Below are 19,688 nucleotides of genomic sequence, written 5' to 3'. Positions count from 1 at the left end.
CAATGTAATCTTGAAGATATTTACAAAAAATTACCACTACTGGCACTGAAAAAACATTGGATATTAAGCAAGTAAAGAAACAAGCTGGTTTCACTACGGACATGATTTAAAATATAGAATGGGACAGTGAGTATAAATTACAGGATTGCTGGGATTTATAGAGTTAATTTGAAACCAAGTATTGATCCAACCTGTGGTATCATCATCATCATCATCATCATCACCAGCAGCAGCAGCAGCAGGAGCAGCAGCAGCAATAACAGTAGTCATTTGGCATCACTGTTCCACAAAGACCTCCTTTAGACTTTCTCATACATTACTATCTTCGGGTACAGATGTCCATGTAGCTCCTGCGTGTTTTCCATTGTCATCTAATCACTTTGATTTATGTCATCACACCAATGTTTTCATATGTTTTAGAATCTAGCAAACCGAGTCCTACGACCAAGTCACTTGGCTACATGTCCTGCACGCCTCAATTTTTATTTGTGCTGCTTCTACTCGATCGTGTTTCCTGATCGGTTTGTTTGTACTCCAGTTTTTCGAACAATTTCTAACATGTATTCCTCCATTCTTTTCTGAACAACTCTGTTTTTGAATGGTTTTGGCATTTAAAGTCCGTATTAGTGGTAGAGTCATAACACATACTGATAATACATATTGATTACAAACTTTATGTTTCAGCCACATAAGATGTTTGATTTGGAAAACTCTGTTTCATGTATCAAAAGCACTCGAGCTCATTTTATGTCTTTCCCCCTCCATTTAGTTATTGCCGTAAACTGTGGTTTATGTTGATACTAACGATGTACGTCACTTAGGATCGGAAGAGATTCCTTATGGTTCCGGACAGATAGCTGAAGTAGTAAAGACTGCCAGTCATCCTTGCGAGATGAAGGCAGAGCTCACCTTCTGTAGTATACTCGACAGAACCAACTGTGGTTCTTTGGTACAGAGCTGAATGTTCCTGAATTAGTGGCTTAGATGGTTCAGCGACGACTGTGTAGGTTGCAGATTTCTCAACATGTCAAAGGATGGTGGGTTTCCGGCTTTCACTTAAACAGGTCAGGAGTCCGCTACATGCAGGAAATGGCCTTGTGGGTGGGGGGACGGACGGACGCTGTATCGAGGGCATGGGTGGTTTTCTTAGGTTAGAGGGTCTCAGGAATGTGCAGGGAGGGCTTGAGCTTCAAAAGGTGCAGGATGAAGCAGAAAGAGGAAGAGACATAGAAACAATCAATATTGTAGTTGTGAACTGTCATAGCTTTGTTGGAAAAGAACCAGAGTTCCAAGCACTAATAGAAAGTATTGAATCTCAAATCATTATAGGTACAAAAAGCTACCTAAAACCGGAAATAAGTTCAGCTGAAAGTTTTACAAAAGGTGTAGCTGTTTTTAGAAAGGATAGATTAAAAACAGTTGGTGGTGGACTGTTTATTGCTGTCAGAAGCAGTTTACCTTTTAGTGAAATTGAAGTGATAGTTCCTGTGAGTTAGTGTGGCCAGAGGTTATACTTGGCAACCGGAATAAGTTAATAACTGGTTCCTTTTACAAACCCTCCCACCCTCCCTCAGACTCAAGATGATGCAGTTGCTGAACCGTTCATTGAAAACTTGAATTTCATTTCAAACAGGTGCTTGTCTAGACAATTGTCGTCCGTGACTTTAATCTACCCTCGATATGTTGAGATGAAAATACAATACATGTTTAAAGTCAGTGATAGGCATAACACATTGTCCAAAATCATACTCAATGCCTTCTCAAACAATTAATTTGAACAACTAGTTCAGAAGCTCACTGAGAGTGTAGGTGGTTGTAAAAACATACTTGATCTCTTAGCAATAAATAATCCTGACCAAATAAGGATCATCATAACAGATACAGGGATTAGGGACCACAAGGTTGTTGTAGCTGGACTGAATACCGTAACATCCAAATCCACCAAAAATAAACACAAAAGACTCTATTTAAAAAAAGCAGATAAAATTTTCTTGAGACCTTCCGAAGAGATTATAGACCAGATGTGGTTTTAATTCAGAGAAATAGTATCAGTGGCAATTGAGAGATATATACCAAATAAATTAATAAGAGATGATACTGATCCCCAGTGGTACACAAAACAGGTCATAACACTATTGCAGAAGCAATGAAAAAAGCATGCCAAATTTAAGAGAGTGCAAAATCCCAAAGACTGGCAATTTTACAGGGCTTGAAATTTGGCATGAACGTCAATGTGACATGCTTTTAATAGTTTTCACAACAATTCTCTGTCCCCAAATCTGGCAGAAAATGCAAAGAGATATTGATCGTATGTAAATTACGCCAGTGGCAAGATACAATCAATACCTTCACTGTGCAATAGCAATGGTGACATTATTGATGACAGCACCACTAAAGCAAAGTTACTAAACACGGTTTTTCCAAAATTCCTTCACAAAAGAAGACAAAAAACAAAACAAAACAAAACAAAACAAAACAAATTACGAGAATTCAAATCAAGAACAACTGCCAACAGGAATAACTTAGAAGTAGATATCAATGGTGTAGCGAAGCAGCATAAAACACTTAATGAAGGCAAGGTTCACGGTCTAGATTTTATACCAGTCAGGTTCCTTTCAGAGTATTCTGATACAGTACCTCCATACTTAGCAATCATACACGAACAGTTGCTCGCAAAAAGATCCGTACCCAAGACTGGAAAGTTGCACAAATCACAACAATACCTAAGAAAGGAAATAGGAGTATCTGCTGAATTACAGACCCATATCACTAACGTAAATTTGCTGTAGGATTTTGGAACATATACTGTGCTTGAACATTATGAATCTCCAGAAGAAATGGATTTATTGACAAATAGCCAACACTGATTCAGAATATTGTCCTTGAGAAGCACAATGAGCTCTTTATTCTGATGAAGTAATGAGTGCTAGCAACAGGGTGTGTCAAATTGATTCCATATTTTTTTTATTTCCAGAAGGCTGTTCCTCATAAGCGTCTCCTATTTAATATCGCGTAGTATCGTGTCAGTTGTATATGACTGGATTTGTGATTTCCTGTCAGAAAGGTCACAGTTTGTAATACTTGACAGAAAGTCATTGAGTGAAACAGAAGTAATATCTGGCATTCCAGAAGAATGTGTTACAGGCCTTCTGTTTCCCTTGATCTGCAAAACGATGTAAGAGACAACCTGAGCAGTCCTCTTAGATTGTTTGCAGATGATGCCATGAAGTACTGTCATGTAATGTCATCAGATGATCAAAATGAATTGCAAAATGATGGGGACAAAAAGTGGCAGTTGACTCTAAACCATGAAAAGCACTAAAAAGAATCCACTAAATTTCAGCTACACAATAAATCACATACGGCAATAGGCTGTAAACTCAGCTAAATACTTAGTGATTACAATTATGAATAACTTAAATTGGAACGATCACATATATAACATGTGGGGAAAAGAAACAAAAAACTGCAATTTATTGGTAGAATGCTTAGAACATGTAACAAGTCTACTAAAGAAACTGCTTACACTATGCTTGTCTGCCCTCTTCTGGCGTATTACTGATCAATGTGGGATACTTTTCAGATAGGATTAATTAAGTACGTTGATAAAGTTCAAAGAAGGGCTGCTCGTTTTGTATTATTGCGAAGTAGGGGAGAGAATGCCGCAGATATGATACATGAATTGGTGTGGCAGTCATTAAAACAAAGGTTTTTTTTTTAACTTTATCGGACCTTCTCATGAAATTTCAATCACCAATTTTCTCCTCAGAGAGTGAAAAGACTTTGTTGGCACCCACCTACAGAGGGAGAAATGATCATCAAAATAAAATAAGAGGAATCAGAGCTCACATGGAACGGTTTAAGTTGTTTGTTTTTCTCGTGCACTTTTGAGAATGGAATGGTAGAGAAGTAGCTTAAAGGTGATTCGATGGATCCTATGCTAGTCACTTAATTGTGAATTGCAGAGTAATCACGTGGATGTTGATTAACTGCTTTGAACACTGACATTCTTCTATAGGTCTAGCATTTTAACTTGTGCTATTTTCTTTTCAGGCATGTTTACATACCAGATGTTTTACTAATACACTTAGATTTTCTTATACACTCCTGGAAATGGAAAAAAGAACACATTGACACCGGTGTGTCAGACCCACCATACTTGCTCTGGACACTGCGAGAGAGCTGTACAAGCTATGATCACACGCACGGCACAGCGGACACACCAGGAACCGCGGTGTTGGCCGTCGAATGGCGCTGGCTGCGCAGCATTTGTGCACCGCCGCCGTCAGTGTCAGCCAGTTTGCTGTGGCATACGGAGCTCCATCGCAGTCTTTAACACTGGTAGCATGCCGCGACAGCGTGGACGTGAACCGTATGTGCAGTTGACGGACTTTGAGCGAGGGCGTATAGTGGGCATGTGGGAGGCCGGGTGGACGTACGGCCGAATTGCTCAACACGTGGGGCGTGAGGTCTCCACAGTACATCGATGTTGTCGCCAGTGGTCGGCGGAAGGTGCACGTGCCCGTCGACCTGGGACCGGACCGCAGCGACGCACGGATGCACGCCAAGACCGCAGGATCCTACGCAGTGCCGTAGGGGACCGCACCTCCACTTCCCATCAAATTAGGGACACTGTTGCTCCTGGGGTATCGGCGAGGACCATTCGCAACCGTCTCCATGAAGCTGGGCTACGGTCCCGCACACCGTTAGGCCGTCTTCCGCTCACGCCCCAACATCGTGCAGCCCGCCTCCAGTGGTGTCGCGACAGGCGTGAATGGAGGGACGAATGGAGACGTGTCGTCTTCAGCGATGAGAGTCGCTTCTGCCTTGGTGCCAATGATGGTCGTATGCGTGTTTGGCGCCGTGCAGGTGAGCGCCACAATCAGGACTGCATACGACCGAGGCACACAGGGCCAACACCCGGCATCATGGTGTGGGGAGCGCTCTCCTACACTGGCCGTACACTCTGGTGATCGTCGAGGGGACACTGAATAGTGCACGGTGCATCCAAACCGTCATCGAACCCATCGTTCTACCATTCCTAGACCGGCAAGGGAACTTGCTGTTCCAACAGGACAATGCACGTCCGCATGTATCCCGTGCCACCCAACGTGCTCTAGAAGGTGTAAGTCAACTACCCTGGCCAGCAAGATCTCCGGATCTGTCCCCCATTGAGCATGTTTGGGACTGGATGAAGCGTCGTCTCACGCGGTCTGCACGTCCAGAACGAACGCTGGTCCAACTGAGGCGCCAGGTGGAAATGGCATGGCAAGCCGTTCCACAGGACTACATCCAGCATCTCTACGATCGTCTCCATGGGAGAATAGCAGCCTGCATTGCTGCGAAAGGTGGATATACACTGTACTAGTGCCGACATTGTGCATGCTCTGTTGCCTGTGTGTATGTGCCTGTGGTTCTGTCAGTGTGATCATGTGATGTATCTGACCCCAGGAATGTGTCAGTAAAGTTTACCCTTCCTGGGACAATGAATTCACGGTGTTCTTATTTCAATTTCCAGGAGTGTATTTTTCTCTCTGTGTGAGGACTGTTCACCAAATCGAAGTGACACTGAGCAGTGCACCAATATACAGAAAGGTAAATAAACAGCTTAGTTTTTGAATAAAGACTGTCTTTAGAGTTCACACCCCCCCCCCCCCCCCCCCCAACACACACACACACACACACACACACAGTCACCATTTTCTTCTGGCATTTCAGCATGACGTTATCTTAGCATATTGTTGTCCTATCTGCATGTCTGTCTGCTGCTCAATGCCTCTTGAGTTTGGTGAATAAAGGTCTATTCTCATATTGATAATTATACTCTGTTGTAGGTTTTACGTTGGTGCTTTGTCTCATTTGTTTAATGTCATTCTCACAACGTATGATTATTAATTCATACCCTTTCTTTACCAAAAAGCATATTGCAGTTGAATGTTTGAATTCACTGGCTGAATATATTCTTGACTTCAAATTTTTACCTTTAGCACCCAAAGAAGGCATCATTTTTCTTCTTGTATTGTGTTGTAGTTTAAACTATTATAACTAAAAGTTTTGAAGATTTTTACATTTTTGTTTTTCTTTAATCTGATTATTTTTTAATAAATCTATTTGTATGGCAGAGCAAGTAAATATATTTAAATTTATCATCTTCTTATGGTTGAGTGCAGTAGCATTGTTTTTAATTCAGGAACCTCTCATTCTTTGAATGTTACGCACACCGAGAAGGCACACCAAAAAGACATTAATTGTGTCTGCATTTCACCAAACGATAAGCTGGTTGCCACAGGGTCGCAAGACAAAAGTGTGAAGGTAAAGTATACTTTTTTTAAACTTTTAATGAATGTTGTGCTCTGTAGAGTGAAACTAGGCTGCACTGCAATATTGTATACTGGCAAAAACTCTTATAAATGGACAAACTGTTTTTGATATGACATGTGCTGATTTCCATCACAAACTTTTGAATTGACTACTTCTTTTAGCCATGTTGTAGAGCCATGAGTGAAGGCAGATTCAGCTGCTCCCATAGTAATCTAGTTTGATGGGAAAGACGTGAATCTGGTCAATTGGTAAGAGTGGGGAATTGCTACTCTTGTGTGACGAACAACAAATCGTACAAAATTTTAAATTGATGGTAGTTCTAATGGTTACTTTGGTATGTCAAATCTTATTGTAACTTAAGTTGTTGTCTTTAATTCTCTGTATCATTGTCTTACCCACTGTATAATGTACTTGAGTGGTGCTCACATCTGCTAGAAATATTGCTTCATTTTTCTTAGTAACACATCACATTACGTTTGCAACATGAAAATAAGTCAAGACTGTTATTGATATTGGTTGCTACACTATGTATTCCCATCTCCTGGTGAAATAAGGTTCCAGACTATGTACTTTGAGATAGAAAATTGAGATTTGCAACTGTCTTATTTCATGCACATGTCGTCAAGAGTGTGGAACAATCTTGGTTGGAAGAAAACTTGGCCATGAACCAAAAGCCACTCAATAAAATTTTGTATGGCAACAAATTGCTGGATGAAGCAGTGACATAGTATAACTCTGGGCTCTAAATCATTTATTCCTACTGCTTGTCCATATAGTCTGTGTTAGGTAACAATATTATGAAAAGGGAAGTTGCTATGCACCGTATAGCGAAGATGCTAAGTCACTGATAGGCACAACAAAAAGACTGTCACAAATAAAGCTTTCGGCCATTAAGGCCTTTGTCACAATAGACCTACCTGCCTACACACACACACACACACACACACACACACACACACACACACACACACACACACACACACAAGCGGGTGTAAGGAGGAGGCTAGGGCGGGGAGGGGAGGGGGGTGGCAGACAGTGAAGTGCTGCAGATTAGAAGGGGGATAGAGGGTGGGGGGGGGGGGGAATTAGCGGAAAAGGAGAGAAGTAAAAAGACTGAGTGTGATGATGGAATGACGGCTGTGTAGTGCTGGAATGGGAACAGGGAAAGGGCTGGATGTGTGAGGACAGTGACTAATGAATGTTGAGACCATGAGGGTTACGGGAACGTCGGATGTACTGCAGTGAAAGTTCCCAGCTGCGCAGTTCAGAACAGCTGGTGTTGGTGGGAAGAACCAACAGCTTGTTGGTTGTCAGGCCCACACAGAATGTAGCACAGTGGTTTCAGCTTCACTTGTAAATCACATGACTGGTTTCACAGGTAGCCATGCCTTTGATGGAATAGGTGATGTTCGTAACCGGACTGGAGTAGGTGGTGGTGGGAGGATGTATGGGACAAGTCTTGCATCTAAGTCTATTAAAGAGTTATGCACCATGAGGTAAGGGGTTGGGAGCAGGGATTGTGTAAGGATGGACGAGTTTATTTTGTAGGTTCGGTGGACGGCGGAATACCACTGTGGGAGGGGTGGGAAGGATAGTGTGCAGGGCATTTATTGTTTCAGAGCATGACGAAAGGTAGTCAAAACCCTGGCGGAGAATGTAATTCAGTTGCTCCAGTCCTGGGTGGTGCTGAGTTATGAGGGTAATGCTCCTCTGTGGCCGCACGGTGGGACTTTGGGAGGTGGTGGGAGACTGGAAAGATAAGGCATGGGAGATTTATTTTTGTACAAGGTTGGGGGAAAATTATGGTCTGTGAAGGCTTCAGTGAGACCTTCAGTATATTTTGAGAGGGACTGCTCGTCGCTGCAGATGCGACAACCACAGGTGGATAGGCTGTACGGGAGGAACTTCTTGGTGTGGAATGGGTGGCAGTTGTCGAAGCGGTGGTATTGGCGGTGCTTAGTAGGTTTGACATAGACAGAGGTACTGATGTAGCTATCTTTGAGGTGGAGGTCAACATCTAGAAAGGTGGATTGTTGGGTTGAGTAGGACCAGGTGAAAGCAAATGGGAGAGAAGCTGTTGAGGTTCTGAAGGAATGTGGATAGAGCGTCCTCACCCTCGTTCCAGATCGCAAAGATTTCATCCATGAATCTGAGCCAGGTAAGGGGTCTAGGCTTCTGGGTTTTCAGGAAGAATTCCTCTAGATGGCCCATGAATATGTTGGTGTAGGATGGTGCCATGCGGATGCCCGTAGTCACTGTCCTCACCCATCCAGCCCCTTTCCATGTTCCCACTCCAGCACTACACAACCATCATTTCACCATCACAGTCAGTCATTTTAATTCTCCCCTTTACTGCCACGTTTCCCCCCTCCCCACCTCTCCCCTGCCCTCCGTCTAATCTGCAGCACTTCACTATCCGCCACCCCCACCATACTGTCCCTCCCCCTATCCGCCCCAGACTCCTCCTTACGTCAACCCAGTTGCCACTGCCACCATCTAGTGGTGCTGCCACTCACAGTGTGGTTTCAGTTGCCTGGGACTGCAGTTGTGTGTGTGAGTTGCATTTGTGTGTGTGTGTGTGTGTGTGTGTGTGTGTGTGTATACGTCTATTGTTGACAAAGACCTTAATGGCCAAAATCTTTAATTGTGAGAGTCTTTTTGTTGTGCATATCTGCGACTCAGCACCTCTGCCATATGGTGAATAGCAACTTTCCTTTTCATAATGTTGTTACATTCCATCCTGTATTTTACACTGTTTGATTTTAGTCTATGATAGGGGTTTATTTAATAGACTGTTGTTACACTTCATCTACTCATCTTTGAAATTTGTTTAGCATTGATACATAATGGTACCTTCGTTATTGGTGATCTTTCAACATGATCCAGAACATTCTTGTATCAACATGATACAGAACATTCTTGTCTCGCTTTGTGTAGCAGTTCATCATCTTGGCATGTCTGCGGCATTCGATACGCCACGTATGCTTCCCAGGTCACGCTGAATGGCAATCACTTGAGAGAGCTCAGCATTCATTTGCTCGGTACTTTCTTGGCAAACCGACGTTTCCTGAGCTGAGGACTAGTAAGTACCACTAGACCTCGGTAACTGTGAGACCTGGGCATTGTTCAGTGGGGTCGTGGGGTGGTGGAACGTTATATGTCACTGGGACCAGGGATCTTGGCTTAGTTGCCCAGATACCGAGAAAGGTGAAAATCTTTAAGAGCAAACTCCTCAATCTCAGTATGCAATGTGTGCTGCACACTGATGAGGTGCATGGCTATTGAGTCAAAACAGTCCAGTCATTAACAGTCATCCACTGAGAAAACTTTTGCACCAGAGTTGGTTGAGGCGTATTCAGATAAGTAAGGCTGTGTCTTGGTGGGCGCATCTTTTGGCTGCTTGTGGGATCGAGGTGGAATGCTTGAACTTAAAACTCATCAACTCCCAATGGAATGGGTATACCGCTGGTGGGTATCGACACCCAATCCAACAAAAGTCCTCGTGTAGCCCATACTCCTGGCCCAGAGATTGTTCACAGTACTTCAGTTTATTGCAACAGAATGCTTGCTGCTGGTGAGAATGCGATTTTAATAGTTAAAACGAAGAAGGCAGCTTCGAGAAAGTTTCATTTTTGTATATTCAAAGAGGTTTAGAGGGCAATTCAAGTTAAGTGATTGTGAAATGGAATATTGTTGGTTGACACTTCTAGCTTCCAACAAGTGACGAACTGCCAGAAATCTAAATGTCTCAGGGAACATGCCATCGAAACGAGCTCCACAATACTGCTTGAAGTACAGCACAGGTGTGTTATGTAGAGATCTAGCAGATATTCCCAAAGAAGATATGAAAGATGAGTGGGCTCAAGAAGGTCTTGTTGGTGAGAAAAATGTAATGAAAAGGGTGGTTGAGGATCTGGTAAAATCCAACTCATTTTTCCTTATCTTCAATACCATTGAACTCCCAGAACACATCAAGGCAGGTTTCCTTTGCTTAAGCATGCAGCTTTATATCCACAACCCAGTGCACCGATTTAAATGCCAGCACTTTAGGCAAACCACTCTAGGATGTAAGGGGGACACCACTTGTAGCAAAAACAGAAGGCCATCCATGAATGTTTCACTTCTCTGAAGTGTGTAAATTGCTATCAATATCACCCTTTCTGGGATTGGAATTACAAAGTCTACCTTGAAGAAAGGAAGATACAGGGGCTTAAAACAACAAAGCTCGTCCTGTTTGGTGAGGTCGAAAAAATTGCACTGTGGCAGAAGAGTAGTTATATAATTACATCTCAGACAATCACTACATTATGTGTTGGTAGCTCTGGATTGCCACTTCTTGTAATGTGGTTAATTAAGCAGTCCTTGCAGCAGTCAGCTCTTCTTGTAGTATTTTGCATTACGTACTTCCTGGTAGCAAATGACGCTTCACAACCTGAATTAGAAACAGTGCATATTGCGTGAATACATATAAGGAGAAATTTAAATTATATAGGTGCTGCTCATAAATTTTATGTTATTCTATCTGTGAACAAGTTTAATTTTTGCTTAATTTAAATTTTTTACAAACAACTGTGCATAATACAGCATTAGAACTGCCTGTTGATCATTAGTATTGGGTGTTGTTAGAAAGGTGCAAGTACATAACTGGACATTTAAAATAACAAACAAATACTGCCAAACCTTTGTTTTCATTTTCTGCAAAGCAACATGCAGGCAGAGATAAGCAATCTGTATAGATAGAATAAAATACAACACAAAATATTGGTTGCATATTATCAACTAGTTGCGCTCAACAAAAGTATTCATGAATGATTTCTATGCTGTTTTATAAAGACGTAGCTTAATTTATTTGGAATATTAACCAGCTTGAAATTTATTATTAGTAATATTGGTATTTTCCTTGAATTAAATTATAATAAGAAGGTGTGTCTTAAAGTGCAGTTCAACAGTCGTTATATCTTTACCTTTGTGAACCTTGTGTTATGTAATTAGATATGTCTCTAGTTAAATTTAAAATCTAATAACCACCTATCACCCAAAGTTAATTAATCCTCAGCAGACCTACTGATTAAGGAATTTCCTTTACTTACGACACATTGTAATACCTAAAGGCACAGCTTCTCCTTAGGTTGTGAATGAATACTGAGCATTTTAAACCAAAGGAATAATTGACCTCAAATAAGTGATGCAATTTTTATCAACACTGTTTATATTTGTTTTGTCTTGATAAAAAATAAATATTTTCTTGTATTTTCTTTTCTTTCCTCAAGTATTTTACTATGAAGTACTTCTTTAGATATTAATCGCCTCTAAGAATAATATTTCCTTCCTTATTTTCATTTTGTATAAAATTCTACTCAAATAATATCATCAAGTCAGGCGTAGTTCTATGTCGTTACATCCCTGAACTTTGTTTCTTTTGTTCCAGTAGCAAACCAGTAATACCTTTGTATTTAAATCTCTGTTGTTCGTTGTTCTTGTCTTCAGTCCTGAGACTAGTTTGATGCAGCTCTCCATGCTACTGTATCCCGTGCAAGCTTCTTCATCTCCCAGTACTTACTGCAACCTACATCCTTCTGAATCTGCTTAGTGTATTCGTCTCTTGGTCTCCCTCTACGATTTTTACCCTCCACGCTGCCCTCCAATGCTAAATTTGTGATCCCTTGATGCCTCAGAACATGTCCTACCAACCGGTCCCTTCTTCTTGTCAAGATGTGCCACAAACTCCTCTTCTCCCCATTTCTATTCAATACCTCCTCATTAGTTATGTGATCTACCCATCTAATCTTCAGCATTCTTCTGTAGCACCACATTTCGAAACCTACTATTCTCTTCCTGTCCAAACTATTTATCGTCTGTTTCACTTCCATACATGGCTACACTCCATACAAATACTTTTAGACACGACTTCCTGACACTTAAATCTGTACTCGATGTTAACAAATTTCTCTTCTTCAGAAACTCTTTCCTTGCCATTGCCAGTCTACATTTTATATCCTCTCTACTTCGACCATCATCAGTTATTTTGCTCCCCAAATAGCTAAGCTCCTTTACTACTTTAATTGTCTCATTTCCTAATCTAATTCCCTCAGCATCATCTGACTTAATTCTTCTACATTCCATTATCCTCGTTTTGCTTTTGTTGATGTTCATCCTATATCCTCCTTTCAAGACGCTATCAACTGCTCTTCCAGGTCCTTTGCTGTCTCTGACAGAATTACAATGACATCGATGAACCTCAAGGTTTTTATTTCTTCTCCATGGATTTTAATACCTACTCTGAATTTTTCTTTTGTTTCCTTTACTGCTTGCTCAATATACAGATTGAATAACATCGGGGAATGGCTACAACCCTGTCTCACTCCCTTCCCAACCACTGCTTCCCTTTCATGTCCCTCGACTCTTATAACTGCCATCTGGTTTCTGTACAAATTGTAAATAGTCTTTCGCTCCCTGTATTTTACCCCTGCCACCTTTAGAATTTGAAAGAGAGTATTCCAGTCAACATTCTCAAAAGCTTTCTCTAAGTCTACGAATGCTAGAAATATAGGTTTGCCTTTCCTTAATATATTTTCTAAGATAAGTCGTAGGGGCAGTATTGCGTCACGTGTTCCAACATTCGTGTGGAATCCAAACTGATCTTCGCTCGGGTCGGTTTCTACCAGTTTTTCCATTCGTCTGTAAAGAATTTGCGTTAGTATTTTGCAGCTGTGACTTATTAAACTGATAGTATGGTAATTTCACATCTGTCAGCACCTGTTTTCTTTGGGATTGGAATTATTATATTCTTCTTGAAGTCTGAGGGTATTTCGCCTGTCTCATACATCTTGCTCACCAGATGGTAGAGTTTTGTCAGGACTGGCTCTCCCAAGGCCGTCAGTAGTTCCAATGGAATGGTTTCTACGCCCGGGGCCTTGTTTCGACTAAGGTCTTTCATTGCTCTGTCAAACTCTTCACGCAGTATCGTATCTCCCATTTCATCTTCATCTACATCCTCTTCCATTTCCATAATATTGTCCTCAAGTACATCACCCTTATATAGACCCTCTGTATACTCCTTCCACCTTTCTGCTTTCGCTTCTTTGCATAGAACTGGGTTTCCATCTGAGCTCTTGATATTCATACAAGTGACTCTCTTTTCTGCAAAGGCCACTTTAATTTTCCTGTAGGCAGTATCTATCTTACCCCTAGTGAGATAAGCCTCTACATCCTTACATTTGTCCTCTAGCCGTCCCTGCTTAGCCATTTTGCACTTCCTGTCAATCTCATTTTTGAGACGTCTGTGTTCCTTTTTGCCTGCTTCATTTACTGCGTTTTTATATTTTCTCCTTTCATCAATTAAATTCAATATTTCTTCTGTTACCCAAGGATTTCTACTAGCCTTCGTCTTTTTACCTACTTGATCCTCTGCTGCCTTCACTACTTCATCCCTAAGAGCTACCCATTCTTCTTCTACTGTATTTCTTTCCCCCATTCCTGCCGATTGCTCCCTTATGCTCTCCCTGAAACTCTGTACAACCTCTGGTTCTTTTAGTTTATCCAGGTCCCATCTCCTTAAATTCCCACCTTTTTGCAGTTTCTTTAGTTTTAATCTACAGGTCATAACCAATAGATTGTGGTCAGTCGACATCTGCCCCTGGAAATATCTTACAATTTAAAACCTGGTTCCTAAATCTCTGTCTTACCATTATATAATCTATATGGAACCTGTCAGTATCTCCAGGCTTCTTCCATGTATACAGCCTTCTTTTATGTTTCTTGAACCAAGTGTTACCTATGATTAAGTTGTGCTCTGTGCAAAATTCTACCAGGCGGCTTCCTCTTTCATTTCTTTGCCCCAGTCCATATTCACCTACTACGTTTCCTTCTCTCCCATTTCCTACTTTCGAATTCCAGTCACCCATGACTATAAATTTTTGGCTCCCTTCACTACCTGAATAATTTCTTTTATCTCATCATACATTTCATCAATTTCTTCATCATCTGCAGTGCTAGTTGGCATACAGACTTGTATTACTGCAGTAGCCATGGGCTTCGTGTCTTTCTTGGCCACAGTAATGCGTTCACTATGCTGTTGGTCGTAGCTTACCCTCACTCCTATTTTTTTATTCATTATTAAACCTACTCCGGCATTACCCCTATTTTATTTTGTATTTATAACCCTGTATTCACCTGACCAGAAGTCTTGTTCCTCCTGCCACCGAACTTCACTAATTCTCACTATAAATTAACTTTAACATATCCATTTCCCTTTTTAAATTCTCTAACCTACCTGCCCGATTAAGGGATCTGACATTCCACACTCCGATCCGTAGAATGCCAGTTTTCTTTCTCTTGATAACGACGTCCTCTTGAGTAGTCCCCGCCAGGATGTCCGAATGGGGGACTATTTTACCTCCGGAATATTTTACCCAAGAGGATGCCATCATCATTTAACGATACAGTAAAGCTGCGTGCCCTCCGGCTTTAGATTCCCCTTGCTTTCAGCCGTTCGCAGTACCAGCACAGCAAAGCCGTTTTGGTTAGTGTTGCAAGTCCAGATCAGTCAATCATCCAGACTGTTGCCCCTGCAACTACTGAAAAGGCTGCTGCCCCTCTTCAGGAACCACACGTTTGTCTGGACTCTTAACAAATAGCCCTCCGTTGCGGTTGCACCTACGGTACGGCCATCTGTATCGCTGAGGCACGCAAACCTCCCCACCAACGGTTAGGTGTATGGTTCATGGGGGGTATGAATTCTGGAAGTACTGACTCTTTATAAGTTAATGTCATTACTTCTGTCTCTCTCTCTCTCTCTCTCTCTCTCTCTCTCTCTCTCTCTATATATATATATATATATATATATATATATATATATATATATATATATATATATATATAAAACAGAAAGAGACTTCCACATGGGAAAAATATATTAAAAACAAAGATTCCAAGACTTACCAAGCGGGAAAGTGCCGGCAGACAGGCACATGAACAAAACACACAAACACACACACAGAATTACGAGCTTTCGCAACTGGCAGTTGCTTCGTTAGGAAAGAGGGAAGGAGAGGGAAAAATGAAAGGATGTGGGTTTTAAGGGAGAGGGTAAGGAGTCATTCCAATCCCGGGAGCGGAAAGACTTCTCTTAGGGGAAAAAAAGGACAGGTGTACACTCGCGCGCGCACACACACACACACACACACACACACACACACACACACATATCCATCCGCACATACACAGACACAAGCTGAGAGTCTGTGTATGTGCGGATGGATATGTGTGTGTGTGTGTGTGTGTGTGTGTGTGTGTGTGTGTGTGTGTGTGCGAGTGTACGAGTGTACACCTGTCCTTTTTTTCCCCTAAGGGAAGTCTTTCCGCTCCCGGGATTGGAATGACTCTTTACCCTCTCCCTTAAAACCCACATCCTTTCATTTTTCCCTCTCCTTCCCTCTTTCCTGACGAAGCAACTGCCAGTTGCGAAAGCTCGTAATTCTGTGTGTGTGTTTGTGTGTTTTGTTCATGTGCCTGTCTGCCGGCGCTTTCCCGCTTGGTAAGTCTTGGAATCTTTGTTTTTAATATATATATCAATGAGATTCAAGTTATTTTCGAGGAAAATTCACTTATTTTTAAATAATATTTGGGACTTACTTTATTTTTTGGTTGATTTATTGAAGCACCCTCTCTCTCCTTTTTTCTTTTTGTGTGTACTTCACAATCTGACTGCAGTGACCACTGCCAACAATCCAACAATTCTCTATCCCCCAGTATAATGAAAAAAAAGTTCATGCCACAACCACTTTGGTCCCTGAAGTTACATAATCAAAGCAAAATTTAAGCCACTTCATGTGTTGGTGAATCACATTCCACTATCATTTTCTAATTAAATGGTCACTTGCAAAAAAAGGGGGGAGAGAGAGAGAGAGAGAGAGAGAGAGAGAGAGAGAGAGAGACATACATTGAAAGTAATGGTAATACTGTAACATTCCTGCAGTAGTGGTTTCAATGTAAAATGGGAAAAATCTTGGCAGTTTTGTGGTGATCGACACAATACAAGTGATATGTAGATTTATTCTGAATTGCCTAGTGCCTGTTTAACCAAGTATGTTGTAAATTGAATCACTGTCACTCAGTGCACCTGCAAACACATTCTAAACACCAGTGACACACCACGCTATCCTCTTAGTGTGTACAAATCCTCCAAATGACACGGGTGACACTTGATACTCTCAGAGTGCACTAACCACATGTACAAAATTACTGCAGTACTCAATTACTTCTGACTTTTGGAAAACAGGAACACTGGATAGAAAATATGAAACAATCCGTATCAGAATCTGAGCTTAAATTCAGTCACATATAAACAATAACTACTCGATCCCAGTACATTAGTGACTATGAAATATTTCTATCATCCAAGAGGTCCGCCTCGATAACTGAGAGGTCAGCTTGGCAGAATGACATGCAGAGGGGGCCCAGATCCGATTCCCGGTTGGGTGGGGGATTTTCTCCGCTCAGGGACTGGGTGTTGTGTTGTCTCTTATCATCATCTCATCCTCATTGACATGCAAGTCACCAAAGTGGCATCAATTAAAAAGACGTGCACCAGGCAACTGGTCAACCCGACAGGAGGCCCTAGCCACACGACATTTCATTTCATTTCATTTCATCATCCATGAAACTAATTAAGCCCACTCTTTACCATTAGATAGCAATATCTCCCTAACTAACCACTCACAAGGGAACCACTGGTTAGTATGTTACTGGTGGAAACTTTCGTAGTCAAATCAATCCCCCGTCTTGAGCCAGTAACTACTCTCATCCTTAAGTACTGAGAATATACCACCTCTGCAAGTTCCTCTACTCCACTGTGATTATCCATTCTTCAGCTTATTGTAAGTGCCAGCGCTCACCTACACTGAGAATGTCTATGTCAACTTGACTGTCCAGTACAGCTCCTCCATGATAGCTCACTGTAAGATCCATTTTAAACTATTTTGGAACCACGTACACAAACAAACATACAGTGATATCATCACTTTTAACAATTAACTCATTATTTCACATGAGTGGCAATTTTTTTTCCTGTGGCTGGCTGCTACTATTGTAAGATCTTTGCAGCTCAAACTGCTACTGCTGTCTGCCACCAATGTAGACATGATCTTTGCTGCTTGAAGCTTGAATACAGTTCATCGCTTCTGCATTGGTACACCACAACATTTTTTGAACAAACACATGTTAGTAACATTACAAATAATTAATGATGAATATTCAACCTACATCATCAAAAACTCAGCTACTGCACCAGTATTTTAAGATGACAGAACTCCCATGATGACAACTAAAATAAAACGTATTCCTTTGACCTGTCACGAGATCTTTAAGGCCGTGTAGCCTCCCACATTCATTACATCGTTTCCTTCAGTTCTTGAAAAGCCTCTTCCAAGAGCTGATGCCTCTACACAAACAGAGGTTGCTGGTGTCAGACTTATGCCTGCATCTGTCAGTGAACTTGTAAAGCTGCCATTATTTCAGAGTCCCCCTCCCAGCACCTTCAAAGGCAGTCTCGTAAACGATCCTCACTGTTATTACCACTGTTGGGGTGGTTTCTACAAAGCCTTCCCAGGCAAAAAAAGCAAATGGGAGCTTCCACCACAGGCAAAAACAGGTAATAAACCTTCAGACCATGTTGTTGTCCTTTGCCTGGTGGCTCTACAGCTTCTGCTTCAGAGCCAGTAGTGTCGTGTCTGCCTGGTGAAACCACATCAAGATGGAACCACCATCCACTGTAGCCCCCCCCCCCCCCACCTCAGCAGAGAGACAGAGGCTTAAAGTGCACCCCCCCCCCCCCCCCCAATAAAATAAATAACTACCATACTTCAGTGGAATATGGATGGGTTCAGGAATCATGTGCAGCCTAACATAGGCACACTCCTGTGCTTGTTTACAAGAAACACATTTTAAAGCTACCACAGGGATGACCTGACTGGAGAAAGGGCCAAGGTAGGGGTTGCTGTATTTCTCGCCCACACCACAGTTCTACTCTCTCTTTGGTTACTGACCTACAAGCAGGAACCGTTGAAGTTCATGTGTGTCAGGAGATAACTATCTGCTCAATTTCTTTACCTCCACAGGATGCGAGAGACTCTGAAGGTCTCACAGGCCTTACACAATAACTCCCCCATCCATTCCTCGTACTGGGAAACTTCTGTGCCCATAGTCTATTATGGGACTCAATGGATAATTGCCCCAGTGGTTGAGTTTTGGTGTGCCTCATGATGTCTCAGGGCCTGTACATCCTCATTTCTTGGCTGCTACTGGGTCATCCTCAGCCATCACCTCTCTTTCTGCTCTCCAGCGCTTGCAGACTCCTCTCAGTGGGAAGCAACTGATGACCTTCGTTCCAGTGACCACTTCCCTCCTTGGATCCACCTATTGGATGGAGCATTACTTGAAAGGAAGCTTCTGAAATGGCTGGAGAGCAGAGCTAAGTGGATGCTGTTTGGCGAGCTGGCTGTTTTTGAATACTGCGGCAGCTTCCAGGAATGGGTGGACCTCATCATACAAGTGATCCATCGTGTTGCTGATTTATCGATTGTAAAGTGCGCAAATCATCTTAGGAGGCAACCTGTACCTTGGTGGGATTTGAGTGCCATCAGCCATCAGGGTCAAGCATGTGACTGCCCAGCAGCACGCAATCTCACAGTCTTTTGGTTAGTTATAGCCAAAGCTCAACATGTATAATCAAGAAGAGCAAGGGAAGGTCATGGCGAGTGTTTCCGGACTCTTATCAACTGTTACACTTGTCCTACAAAAGTATAGGAAGGTATCAGGAGGATTTCTGGTAAATGCAGTTGCTCGCCTGTAGCAGCAATGTTGAAACAGGAGTGTCTCTGCACAATTTCAAAGATGTCGCCCAGACAATAGCAGAGCCAGGATCCAGCATTTCACTGCTAACGTGCCACAATGGAGTGGGGTTGATGGGACTCAGATCCAACAATTCTGAATCTTATAACTGCCTTTTCTCCGTGTGGGAGCTGGATTTGGCACTACCGGCAACTCCTGATACTGCACCTGGTCATGACCAAACCAGTACTACATGTTTTGATGTTTGCAAGCAGCATCAGAGTACCTCTTCCTCAAATGTTTTAATTTGATACAGCAGACAGACCACTTTCCCAACTGGTGGTGAGAGGCAATTTTGATACCTTACATCAGACCAGGAAAGAACCGAATGTATCCCAGTAGGTTAACAGAGCATCGCCTTAGTAGGTATGTGGGTAAAACTTTGGAGCAAATGGTTAACCAACGTCTAGTCTGGATGTTAGAGACTAGGTTACTCCTTAGTCACTCTCAGTGTGGAATGAGGAGATTTTGATGCTCCA

General features: G+C 42.1%; 1 protein-coding gene across 1 annotated transcript in view; it reads left to right on the top strand.

Annotated features, from left to right (window-relative positions):
• The window catches only part of LOC126330555 (transducin beta-like protein 3), a 160,234-nt gene that overhangs the window by 97,153 nt on the left and 43,393 nt on the right, over positions 1–19,688 (top strand). Inside the window, exon 10 of the mRNA XM_049996366.1 lies at positions 6,191–6,312. Coding sequence (XP_049852323.1) covers positions 6,191–6,312 — 122 coding nt within the window. The remainder of the gene's footprint in view (positions 1–6,190; positions 6,313–19,688) is intronic.

This window comes from Schistocerca gregaria, chromosome 2 (genome assembly GCF_023897955.1).
Source record: "Schistocerca gregaria isolate iqSchGreg1 chromosome 2, iqSchGreg1.2, whole genome shotgun sequence".
Taxonomy (NCBI): domain Eukaryota; kingdom Metazoa; phylum Arthropoda; class Insecta; order Orthoptera; family Acrididae; genus Schistocerca; species Schistocerca gregaria.
The sequence above is the reverse complement of the archived record's forward strand: the minus strand, read 5'-3'. Positions and strand labels throughout refer to the sequence as shown.